This window comes from Leucopleurus acutus (assembly GCF_964270905.1).
Source record: "Leucopleurus acutus genome assembly, chromosome: 8".
In the NCBI taxonomy this organism is placed as follows: domain Eukaryota; kingdom Metazoa; phylum Chordata; class Mammalia; order Artiodactyla; family Delphinidae; genus Leucopleurus; species Leucopleurus acutus.
The window spans coordinates 57,991,645-58,005,136 of NC_139151.1; the positions used below are offsets into that span (position 1 = coordinate 57,991,645).

The window sequence follows — 13,492 nt, forward strand, 5'->3', positions numbered from 1 at the left end:
TTATAAGTTTTTTTTATTTTTTTGCTTTTGACTTAGAGTTCTTTTTTTAAAAAAATCTTTATTGGAGTATAATTACTTTACAATTGTGTGTTAGTTTCTGCTTTATAACAAAGTGAATCAGTTATACATATACATATGTCCCCATATCTCTTCCCTCTTGCGTCTCCCTCCCTCCCACCCTCCCTATCCCACCCCTCTAGGTGGTCACAAAGCACCAAGCTGATCTCCCTGTGCTATGCGGCTGCTTCCCACTAGCTATCTATTTTACGTTTGATAGTGTATATATGTCCATGCCACTCTCTCACTTTGTGCCATCTTACCCTTCCCCCTCCCCGTGTCCTCAAGTCCATTATCTAGTAGGTCTGTGTCTTTATTCCCGTCTTGCCCCTAGGTTCTTCATGACCTTTTTTTTTTTAGATTCCATATATATGTGTTAGCATATAGTATTTGTTTTTCTCTTTCTGACTTACTTCACTCTGTATGACAGACTCTATGTCCATCCACCTCACTACAAGTAACTCAATTTTGTTTCTTTTTATGGCTGAGTAATATTCCATTGTGTATATGTGCCACATCTTCTTTATCCATTCATCTGTCAATGGACACTAGGTTGCTTCCATGTCCTGGCTATTGTAAATAGAGCTGCAGTGAACATTGTGGTACATGACTCTTTTTGAATTATGGTTTTCTCAGGGTATATGCCCAGTAGTGGGACTGCTGGGTCGTATGGTAGTTCTATTATTAGTTTTTTAAGGAACCTCCATACTGTTCTCCATAGTGGCTGTATCAATTTACATTCCTACCAACAGTGCAAGAGTGTTCCCTTTTCTCCACACCCTCTCCAGCATTTATTGTTTGTAGATTTTTTTGATGATGGCCATTCTGACCGGTATGAGATGATATCTCATTGTAGTTTTGATTTGCATTTCTCTAATGATTAATGATGTTGAGCATGCTTTCATGTGTTTGTTGGCAATCTGTATATCTTCTTTGGAGAAATGTCTGTTTAGGTCTTCTGCCCATTTTTGGATTGGGTTGTTTGTTTTTTTGATACTAAACTGCATGAGCTGCTTGTAAATTTTGGAGATTAATTCTTTGTCAATTTCTTCATTTGCAAATATTTTCTCCCATTCTGAGGGTAGTCTTTTCATCTTGTTTATTATTTCCTTTGCTGTGCAAAAGCTTTGAAGTTTCATTAGGTCCCATTTGTTTATTTTTGTTTTTATTTCCATTTCTCTAGGAGGTGGGTCAAAAAGGATCTTGCTGTGATTTATGTCAAAGAGTGTTCTGCCTGTGTTTTTCTCTATGAGTTTTATAGTGTCTGGCCTTACATTTAGGTCTTTAATCCATTTTGAGTTTATTTTTGTGTATGGTGTTAGGGAGTGTTCTAATTTCATTCTTTTACATGTAGCTGTCCAGTTTTCCCAGCACCACTTATTGAAGAGGCAGTCTTTTCTCCACTGTATAGTCTTGCCTCCTTTATCAAAGATAAGGTGACCATATGTGCATGGGTTTATCTCTGGGCTTTCTGTCTTGTTCCATTGATCTATTTTTTTGTGTGTGTCAGTACCATACTGTCTTGATGACTGTAGCTTTGTGGTGTAGTCTGAAGTCAGGGAGCCTGATTCCTCCAGCTCCGTTTTTCTTTCTCAAGATTGCTTTGGCTATTTGGGGTCTTTTGTGTTTCCATACAAATTGTGAAATTTTTTGTTCTAGTTCTGTGAAAAATGCCAGTGGTAGTTTGATAGGGATTGCATTGAATCTGTAGATTGCTTTTGGTAATATAGTCATTTTCACAATGTTGATTCTTCCAATCCAAGAACATGGTATATCTCTCCATCTATTTGTGTCATCTTTAATCTCTTTCATCAGTGTCTTATAATTTTCTGCATACAGGCCTTTTGTCTCCTCAGGTAGGTTTATTCCTAGATATTTTATTCTTTTTGTTGCAATGGTAAATGGGAGTTTTTAATTTTTTTTAACTTTTTTTGTTGTTGTTGTTCTTGCTGCATTGGGTGTTCGTTGCTGTGTGTCGGCTTTCTCCAGTTGCGGCGAGCGGGGGACTACTCTTCGTTGCAGTGCGTGGGCTTCTCATTGCATTGGCTTCTGTTGTTTCAGAGCACAGCCTCTAGGTTCACAGGCTTCAGTAGTTGTGGCACATGGGCTCAGTAGTTGTGCCTCACGGGATCTAGAGCACAGGCTCAGTAGTTGCAGCGCATGGGCTTAGTTGCCCCGCGGTATATGGGATCTTCCCAGACCAGGGCTCAATCCTGTGTCCCCTGCATTGGCAGGCAGATTCTTAACCACTGTGTCACCAGGGAAGTTCCAAAGGAAGTCTTCTTTAAGAAGTTAATATTAAAGATCTATAGAAGATGAGTTCCTTCTAAGGAGAGTACCTAGACTGGGGAAGGGACCACCAAGAGATATTTAGCCTCAAGAAAACAGGTACCATTTACTTACCGTTCATTATGTGCTACCTACTATGCCAAGTGCCTTATACACAAAAACCAAGTGAGGTTGGGATTGTTATCCCCATTTTAAAATGAAGACACAGGCTCACAGTTAGGGAGCTTCTGCCCTATCAAACGGGACAGCTGCTTCTCAGCTCCAGTTCATCATTATCTTAAACTGTACAGCAAAGTCCTTTGCTTCATCCTACTGTAGGTTCCTTGTTTACCTAGGCCTGCTTTTTTTAAAAATCAAGACTATGCTGGCCAACTGTTCAAGCCAAATAAAATATGCCAGGTGCAACCCATGGGCTGCCAATGTGCAAATTTCTTCCATAAGATGTACTAGGATCTTTGGGTTTAAAGATAAAACAAGACAGATTGTGACTCAGTCTGGGTTAATAGTTCTTCCTTGCAAAAGTGGGAAGGGATAGCGTCAAGAGATAGTGAATTCTGTATCACTGGGAATCGTCAAGTATGGGCTGGACAACCTTGTCATGGGACTCTTACAGATGGGATTAAATCATCAAGTAGACAGATGTGATCTTTAAAGATCCCTTCCAACCACAAGACCGTGGAGCACTAAGATTAAGTGGGTCATTTTAGTAAGTAGGTCTAAAGCTAGTCATGGAGGTTTATAACAAATACATAAACCTAATTATCTTCCTGGTCTTTATTATACTGACATCATACCAGTAAGGGGGGGGACAGAGCTGAATTAGTCATCGAGCTAGAATTTATGAAACACTACACATCCTGCTTATAAGAGTGGGCGGTTTTCTTGTTTTTAACTTTTTATTTTATATTGGAATATAGCCAATTAACAATGTTGTGATAGTTTCGGGTGCACAGCAAAGGAACTCAGCCATACGTATACATGTATCCATTCTCCCCCAAACTCACCTCCCATCCAGGCTGCCACATAACATTGAGCAGAGTTCCCTGTGCTATACAGTAGATCCTTGTTAGTTACCCATTTTAAATATAGCAGTGTGTACATTTCAATCCCAAACTCCCTAACTCTCCCTTCTCCCTATCCTTCCCCCACTGATAACCATATGTTTGTTAAGAGTTGGGGTTTAGAATAGATAACAAGGAGTAGGAACAAAACCCAAATGCTGTGTACCTCCCTGTTTAGCAGGGGCTGTGCCCATGGCATGTAGGAAATAAACAAGGGAAACATTTGTCATGAACTCAGCTAAGTGCCCTTCCCTTGTGTTAAAAAAATAATTATTGAGTTGAGGTGCAGGAAGATGCCATGACAGCTCTTTTAGTGTGGAACCAGCTTCCTCTTAAGAAGGGGAGTTAAGGTGGTATTGTTGCCATGCCTTAGACTTTAGAGAAACTATTCTAAGAATGGCTGTTTCAAGGAAGAAACCACTTGGAGGCCAATGAATAGACCACCCTTGCTCAGATTTGTCCTACTTGTTGTCTGCAATGTTTATTTCTTTTTTAAAACCTGCTATTGTAAAGTATCTTAAGTACCTATTCCTATTCAAATGTTAATGACTAATTAAGTCACTCTTAAAATATTACTATTCCCAGGGAAATTTTATTTAGCAGGGATGAAAACTTTAAGCTCAGTTCAATTCAGCAGATATCTTTTGAGTGCCTATTTTGTGTCAGCCATTGTTTTGAGTATTGGGGTTACAGTGATAAATAAGATAGTCCCTGACTTAATGAATGCATTGTAGTAAAGGAAACAGACTCTAAAGCAGATACAGTACAATTTTGTATGATATATGCAACAGTGGAAGTATTTATTGAAACATTTAATCAAATTCCTGATATATACTAGGTACCGAGCATACAAAGACCAACAAAAGCCAATCTCTCGTCTCAAAGTTGTTTGGGTGAGATAGACAATTTTAATACTGCATGGTAATTCTTTGATGGAATCAGATACGCAGAACTTTGAGAGCACAAAGGAAGTATTGTGTTTAAGGAATTAAATATAGTTGTGTGTGGTTAAATTATAAAGTACCAAGTACCAAATATCTCTAGGGACATTTTGGGTATCAGTAGAAAAACTGTTTTTCTACATGGCCCTGAAATCAAATGAAATTTATTATTGACACTGCTTGTCATTAACTACTTTATTCATAAAGCATTTATTGAGTGTGCCCACCTCATTAAAGAACTTTAAACCATATCAAATTAAGCCAAGTATTAACTAGAAACTAAAAGGAGGAGGGCTTCCTGTCACATAGCAAGCTTCCTTAACCAAATTTTCAATGCTAGCAGACCATGTTTTCCTCACCCTTTCTCACTGAATAAACAAGACAGCCATTTTCTGACTGAATCCCAAAGAGATTTTTTTTTAAATAAGTAAAAACAAAAATACATACTTATATAGCCATTATTTACATAGAAAAAGTTAATTCATATTATTAAGTGAAAAAGCAGTTATAAAACAGTATACATAATTGGGTCATTTGTAGAGATGTGGAGGGACCTAGAGACTGTCATACAGAGTGAGGTAAGTCAGAAAGAGAAAAACAAATATCATATATTAATGCATATACGTGGAATCTAGAAAAATGGTACAGATGAACTGGTTTGCAAGGCAGAAGTAGAGACACAGATGTAGAGAACAAACGTATGGACACGAAGGGGGGAAAGTGGGGGTGGTGGTGTGATGAATTGGGCGATTGGAATTGACATGTATACACTAATATGTATAAAATAGATAACTAATAAAGAACCTGCTGTATAAAAAAAATAAAAATTCAAAAAAACTGTATACATAATATACCATTTTTGCAAAAGAAAAAATTTATATATATACACACACACATACATATATAGATGTATGTATGCATAGATTAAAAACTATCCGGGGGACTTCCCTGGTGGCGCAGTGGTTAAGAATCTGCCTGCCAATGCAGGGGACACAGGTCCAAGCCCTGGTCCGGGAAGATCCCACATGCCGCGGAGCAGTTAAGCCTGTTCGCCACAACCACTGAGCCTGCGCTCTAGAGCCTGTGAGCCACAGCTACTGAAGCCTGCACACCTAGAGCCTGTGTTCCACACAGAGAAGCCACCACAATTAGAAGCCCGTGCACCACAACGAAGAGCAGCCCCCGCTCGCTGCAACTAGAGAAAGCCCGTGCACAGCAACGAAGACCCAGCGTAGCCACACACACACACACAAAAAACCTATCCAGAATATATCAAAATGTTAATCAGTATTTGTGGGTAGTGGCATTAATGGGAATATTAGTTTTCTATTGCTGCATAACAAGTAACCACAAACTTAATGGCTTAAAAGAATACCCAGTTATTAGTCACAGTTCTGTGGATCTGAAGTCCAGCAAGTTATGGTTGGGTTTTCTGCTTAGGGTATCATAGGCTACAATCAAGGTGTCAGCCAAGCTAAATTCTCATCTGGAAGCTCTGAGGGAAAATTCACTTCCAAGTTCATTCTTATTGACAGAATCCAGTTCCTTGCAGTAGTAGGACTGCGGTCCCATTTCCTTGCTGGCGGTCAGCCAGGGTCCACTCTCAGCTCCTAAAGGCCGTAAGGCCACATGCATTTCTTGCCACGTGGTCCTCTCCATCTTCAAGACAGCAATGAAACATTACATCCTTCTCATGCTTTAAATCTCTTGAGTTCATATCCTGCAAACAGCCAGAAAAAACTGCTTTATAAAGGTTTGGGACCACCAAGGTAATCTCCCAGTCTTGAGGTAGACTGATTTGGAACCATAATTACATCTGTAAAATCCCTTTATGGCAATACCTAGATGACTGAATCACTGGGAGAAGGTATTTGTATACCAGTGGCTGGAAATTTGGGGGTAACTATCTTAGAATTCTGCCTACATCACTTTTTGGCCTTTTGGCTAAGATCAAGTGTAGAATTCTGCCTACCACAGATGGTGATCTTTATTTTTCTTTTACTTATACTTTCACATAACACATTGAACATACAATATTTCAGGGTATTTCGGGTTTGGGGTTTTGAGTTTTTAAGCTATATTTTGAACTCTTTATGCTAACAAATGTTGAATGTTTATGGATCTGTTTGGCTTATTATTTTCTTGGCCTGACTGCCATGTCTTCTTTATTTTTAGAAGCTATAAAACTCTAGACCAAGATGGACAGGCATTTGGTATCTAGTCTTACTTACATCCTAAGCAACTGTGGAACCTCAAGAAAATAATAATTCTTCCCAGTGTTCCTTGAAATAATACCACTGGTCCTAAGCTTTTAAAAAGAAGTCTAAGAAAAAGTGGGGTCATATATGTATAGTGGCTAAATCATAGGATGTAGAGTCATCCTGGTTATACTGCATGCATAACTTGGGCAAGTTACATATCCTCTGTGCCTCAGCTTTGTCATCTGGAAAATGAAGGAAATGATAGTACCTATTTCAGAGGATTGTTGGGAGGATTAAATGAGTTCCTATACATAACATACTTAGAGTAGTGCCCCGGAAGTGGTAAGGGTTCAATAAATGTTATCCTCTGTAATTGTTGTTGTTGCTTAGGGATGAGAGAAATTTTACCTATCAGAAAGTTTAAAGACTTTATCCTGACTTTTCTGTTAACCTGATGTATGATCTTAGACAAGTCATAGAAATGTTTTGGTATTCTTTTCTTCATCCATAAAAGTATACATTTGGACTAGATTATCACTATGACTCCTCTAACAGTTTAGCTGATATAGTTGTTAGTGTTCCTTAAATAATAATGACATTAAAACTGTTACAAATAAGAGAATTCAGTAAGATAGCTAGATACAAAAATAATATATTATGTAGCTATTACTAAATTTATTATGTGCAAACACCAGTTGGAAGAGTCAATGCATGTATATAATGACTCCAGTAAAGGCGGTCAGTCTCTACATAATGGAGACTTCATTCACTGCTGTAATGCCAACATCTAAAACGGTCCACGTGATAGAAGCTCAGTAAACATTTGTAAGGTGAATGTCCTCAAGGGATTCTCAAGCTAGTGGGGAAGGCAGACAAGTAAGCATTTATAGTACACTATGGTAAGTCCTGTGAGAGAAGGAAAGGTGCTAAATGTTTCAAGTATTTCTGTTGGATTTTAGATTTTCTGTGTTTTGTTTTGCCCTCTTCAGCTCTGTTAGAACAAGGCAATAAACTGCGTAATGCCATGGTGATTTCTGCAATGAAATCAAGCCCAGATACTAGCGTGTTGTTGGAAGAAGTTCATCCTTCTATGAATGAAGATTTTCTTAGAGCATCTACACAGTAAGTTACTGGATAAACGTGAACCCCAATAGTTAATTTCTTGGTAGTTGTTAGCATATGTTTTTTGTCAAGATATGGACTGAATAATCTTGGAAATGTTGAACAAGTAATTCTTAATGTGGTAGAAAAGAAGCCTAAACTAGGAGCTAAGATACCCAAAATCTAGACCTAGCACTGACACTTGCTAAATATGTAAATGGCTAAATTCTTAACTCTTTCTGAACCAGCATGCTTATATAAAAAATGGGTATATTCTCTCCTCCCTCTCTTACATAAATGAAATGAGATTCTAATATAGGAAAGGGCTTTGTAAATTGTGAAGTTTTATGTATATTTAAGGTGAAGGCTGAAGTATGTTAATATTCCATGTTCAATTAATTCTGATTTAGATTTTTCCCATATGTTAGCCACTGAAAAAGTATTTTTTTTTCATTCCTTAGAATCAAAGCCTTGTCTAGGAATCAATTTAAAGACCACATTGAAGATCACCTCCTCCCTCCAACTGAGAATACATTTTGGAAACATGACACAAAAGCTGATACCAGAGCCATACAGCTGCTATTGGGCAGGTAAGAGCTCTTAACTAGCTTTCTTTCCTTTTAAATTATTCCTCCAATTCACTGGGTACATTGTTAACAGATTTCTCTTCTTAAAGCAACACTTCCTTAGAATAACCAAGTCATCCCTTTGGTTATTCACTACCTACTAAATAAAAATCCAATCTTTAGCTTTTTATTCTTAGCTTCACTTACAGAATGGTCTCCAATCTACCTTTCCATTCTTATTTTTCATCTCTCTCCCCAACACCAAGGTTAGCTAGCAGGTTATAATGAAAAGAACATGGATTTTAAACAGACACAAGTTGAAATTTGAGGTCTGTCTCTTACTACCTATGTGGCCTGAACAATTAGGCAGGAAAAAAATATATAAGGGTTCCAAATTGGAAAGGAAGAAGTAAAACTATCTTTATTCACAGATGACATGATCTAGTATGTAAAAAAATCCTAGGGCTTCCCTGGTGGCGCAGTGGTTGAGGGTCCGCCTGCCAATGCAGGGGACGTGGGTTTGTGCCCCGGTCTGGGAGGATCCCACATGCTGCGGAGCGGCTAGGCCTGTGAGCCATGACCGCTGGGCCTGCGCATCCGGAGCCTGTGCTCCACGATGGGAGGGGCCACGACAGTGAGAGGCCTGTGTACTGCAAAAAAAAAAATCCTAAAGAATTCTCTAAGAAACTATTAGAAATAATAAATAAATTCAGACAGATTGCAGGATACACGATCATTATATAAAAGTCAATTGTACTTTTATATGCTTGCAATGAACAATCGAAAAGTAAAATTAAGGGAATTCCCTGGTGGTCCAGTGGTTAGGACTCTGTGCTTTCACTGCTGGGGCCTGGGTTCGATCCCTGGTCAAGGAACTAAGATCCTGCAAGCCACACAGCATGGCCAGAAGACCAATAATAAATAAATAAATAAATAAAATTAAGAAAAAATTCCATTTATAATAGCATTGATAAGAATAAAATACTTAGGGATAAATTTAACTAAAAGAGTGTAAAACAACTCTGGAAACTACAAAACATTGTTGGAAGAAACTAAAGAAGATCTAAATAAATGGAAAAAACCCCATGTTCTTGATTCAGTGCAATCCCTGTCAGAATCATGGCTGGCTTCTTTGTAGAAATTGAAAAGCTGATTATAAAATTACTGTGAAATTACAAGGGACCCAGAATAACCAAAAGAATCTTGATAAAGAAAAAAATAGGATTCACACTTTGCTATTTTAAAACTTACTATAAGCAAGAGTAATCAAGTCAGTTTAGTACTGGCATAAGGATAGACATATAAATAAATGGAATAGAATTGATAGTCTAGAAATAAACCCATGTGTTTATGGTCAGCTGATTTTCAACAAGAGTGTCAAGACCATTAAATGGGGAAAGAATTGTCTTTTCAACAAATGGTACTGGGACAGCTGGCTAGCCACATGGAAAAAATGAAATTGGACCCTTACCTCAAACCATATAAAAAAATTAACTCATTATGGATCAGATAGCTAAATGGAAGAACTAAAACTATAAAATTCTTAGAAAACACAGAGGTAAATCTTTGTAACCTTGGATTTGGGAAAGGATTCTTAGATATGCATCAAAAACACAACCAACAACAATAAAAAATAGATAAGTAGATAAATTAGATTCAGTCAAAATTTAAAATGTGCTTCAAAGGATACTATTAAGAAAGTGAAAAGATCACAGAATGGAGGAAAATATTTACAAATTATATATCTGATAAAAGATTTATATCTAGACTATATAAGGAACTCAACAACTTAATAATTACGGCACAAATAGCCCAATTTAAAAGATGGGCAAAGTATCTACATAGAGATTTCTCCAAAGAAGATAGTCAAATGGCTAATATGCACATAAAAGATGTCAACACCATTAGTTATCAGGAAAATGCAAATCAAAACTATAAAAAACTTCATACCCACTAGGATGGTTAGAATCAAAAAGTCAGATTAAGTGTTGGTGAGGATGTGGAAAATTTGGAACCCTCATACACTGTTAATAGCAGTGTAAAATGATGCAGCCACTTTGGCAGATAGTCTGTCAGTTCCTAAATTGCTACATATCAAGTTACCATATGACCCAGCAATTCAACTCCCTAAGTATATACCCAAGGAAAATGAACATATAAGTCCACACAAAAACATGTACATGAATTTACATAGTCATAATAGTCAAAAATGTCCATCAGCTGATTAGTGGATTGTTTTAAAGTGGTATATCCACACGGAGTATTATTTGGCCATAAAAAGGAATAAAGTACAGGTAACATGCTGCAGCATGGATGAACCTTGAAAACATCATGCTAAATGAAAGAAGCCAGTCACAAAAGAGTACATATTTTATGATTACATTTATATGAAAAGTACAAAATAGGCAAATCTCTAGAGACAGAAAGATTAGTGGTTCTTTAGGGCTGCGTGTGATGGATGGGGCGTAAGTGATGATAGGTCTTGAATACAGAGTTTCTTTTTGAGGTGACATAAGTGTTCTGAAATTGACTGTGGTGATGATTGTTCATATTTGTAAACATACTAAGAACTATTGAATTGCTCGCCTCAAATGGGTGAATTGTATGTTATGTGAATTATGTCTAAATAAAGCTGTTTAAAAAAAAAATAGGAATCAAGAATCCAGCACAGTGAATGTAAAAAAAATTGCACCAAGATATACAATCATGAATTTTCAGAATAGTATAAATAGACAATCTTAAAAATGTCCAAAAAGAAAAAAAAATGCTTATGTATACAATATCAGGAATTGGAAAAACATCACTTATTCCATAGAGTTGACCAAAATGGAGACATAGGAGGCTTCTGAGCTCGCCTCCTCCCACAGATGCCCCAAATGTATAGCTGCACACAGAGCAGTTCCCTCTGAAAGAGATTGAGAAAGTAACTGACCAACTCCTACACATCAGAGGAATGGGAAAATATCATCAAATGAGTAGGAAAGTCTGAGAAACACTCTCACCATAAACCCCACCCCCAACACAGCACCATACAATCAGAAGGGAATCCCCAATTCCTAGCTTCTCCTTGAGGAGCAGAGGACTTGAACCCCACATCTAGCATTCCCAACTTTTAAGATTCTTACCAGAGAGATGAGCCCCCAAAACATAACGGGTGCAGGAGCACCCTCACCCTGACAGCTGTACACCTAGACCCAGCACAGAGGAATCAGGCAAAAACACCCATCTCCCAGTTTCTCCCTGGAAGGTGCTGCTAGTGAGGGTCCAGCTTCTAATCAGCCTACATCTAGGTGTTGGCTGTGATCCTTCCCTTTGGGACACTAATGGGTCTTAACACACCCTCCACTACTGGGAGCCACTAAGAACAAAGAAGAAGGCTTAGAAAGTCACAAAAGCTTATGAGGCAACTAAGATCTTGGGCTGGACTGATCAATGAGGTTCATCCCTTACACAAGACCATTCTATCAAGGCTGAGATGGATGACGGTTTTATCTAATAAGCAGAAACCAACACAGAAAGGCAAGGAAAATAAAGAAACAGAGGAATATGTTCCAAAGAAAAAGACAGGATAAACATCCAAAAACAGATCTTAATGAAGCAGAGATAAGTAATTAACCTGATAGAGGGTTAAAAATAATGGTCATAAAGGTGTGCTTACTGAGGTCAGGAGAACAATGCATGAACCAAGTGAGAATTTCAGCAAAGAGATAGAAAAAATTTTTAAGTACCAAACAAATCACAGAGCTGAAGAATACAATAACTGAAACGAAATATTCAGGAGGGGTTCAACAGCAGACTAGATCAATGGGAAGAAAGGATTAGCAGACTCAAAGACAGGGCAGTGGAATGCAATCAAAGGAGCAAAAAGGAAAAATTTTTAAGTGAAGCAGTTAGATAGCTTAAGGGATGTTGGGGAACCAACAAACAGACCAATATACACATTATAAAGGCCCCAGAAGAAGAAGAGATAGAGAAAGGGGCAAAAAGCTTATTCATAGAAATAATGGGGACTTCCCTGGTGGTTCAGTGGCTAAGATTCCATGCTCCCAATGCAGGATGCCCGGGTTCGATCCCTGGTCAGGGAACTAGATCCCACATGCCACAACTAAGAGTTGACACATTCCACAACTAAGAGTTAGCAGGCTGCAACTAAGAGTTCACATGCTGCAACTAAAGATCCCGCATGCTGCAATGAAGGTTCCACATGCCACAACAAAGAAGATACCACGTGCCACAGCTAAGACCCAGTGCAGCCAAAAAAATAAATATTTTTTTAAGAAAAAGAAATATTCAAAGAAATAATGGCTGAAAACTTCCCTAACCTGGGAAACAGACATTCAGATCCAGGAAGCCCAGAGAGTTTCAAGTAAGACAACTCAAAGGAGACCCACACCAAGACATGTTATAATTAAATTGTCAAGTTACAAAGAAAGCATCTTAAAAACAGTAAGAGAAAACCAACTTGTTATGGACAAGGGAACCTCCATAAGATTTTCAGCAGATTTTTCAGCAGAAATCTTGCATGCTAAAGGGGAGTGCAATGTTATATTCAAAGTGCTGAGAAAAAAGAACAGCCAAACAAGAATACTCTACCTGCCAAAGTTGTCCTTCAGAATTGAAGGAGAGAAAGAGTATTTTCCAAGCAAAAACTGAAGGAGTTCATCGCCATTAGACCAACCTTCCATGAAATATTAAAGGGAGTTCTTCAAACTGAAACCAGAGGACACTAATTAGTAACAAGAAAACATGAAAGTATAAAACTCACTGATAAAGTTACGTATACAGTTAAATTCAGAATACTCTATTACTCTAATGATGGTAGAGAAATCACTTACAAATCTAGTATGAAGGTTAAAAGACAAACGTTATAAAAATAAATATGACTACAATAAGTTGTTAATGGACATACAGTGTAAAAAGATGCAAATTGTGACATCAAAAACTTAAAATATGGGGGGGGAGGAGCTTTGGTATGTGTTCAACGTTAAGTTATCACCTTAAAATAGACTATTATAAATGTAAGATGTTTTATGTAAGCCTCATGGTAACCACAGGGCAAAAGCCTATAGTGGATACACAAAGGAGAAAGAGAAAGGAAGCAAAACATACCACTACAGAAAGTCATCAAATCCTAAAGGAAGAGAGCAAGAAAGGAACAAAAGAATTACAAATCAACCAGGAAGCAATTACCAAAATGGTAGTAATAAGTTCACTCCTATCATTAATTACTTTAAATGTAGATGGACTCAATTCTCCAATCATAAGATAGAGAGTAG

General features: G+C 37.7%; 1 protein-coding gene across 1 annotated transcript in view; it reads left to right on the plus strand.

The window, feature by feature from the left end:
• The window catches only part of C2CD3 (C2 domain containing 3 centriole elongation regulator), a 127,279-nt gene that overhangs the window by 14,580 nt on the left and 99,207 nt on the right, over positions 1 to 13,492 (plus strand). Inside the window, exons 6-7 of the mRNA XM_082845335.1 lie at positions 7,539 to 7,671; positions 8,112 to 8,240. Coding sequence (XP_082701461.1) covers positions 7,539 to 7,671; positions 8,112 to 8,240 — 262 coding nt within the window. The remainder of the gene's footprint in view (positions 1 to 7,538; positions 7,672 to 8,111; positions 8,241 to 13,492) is intronic.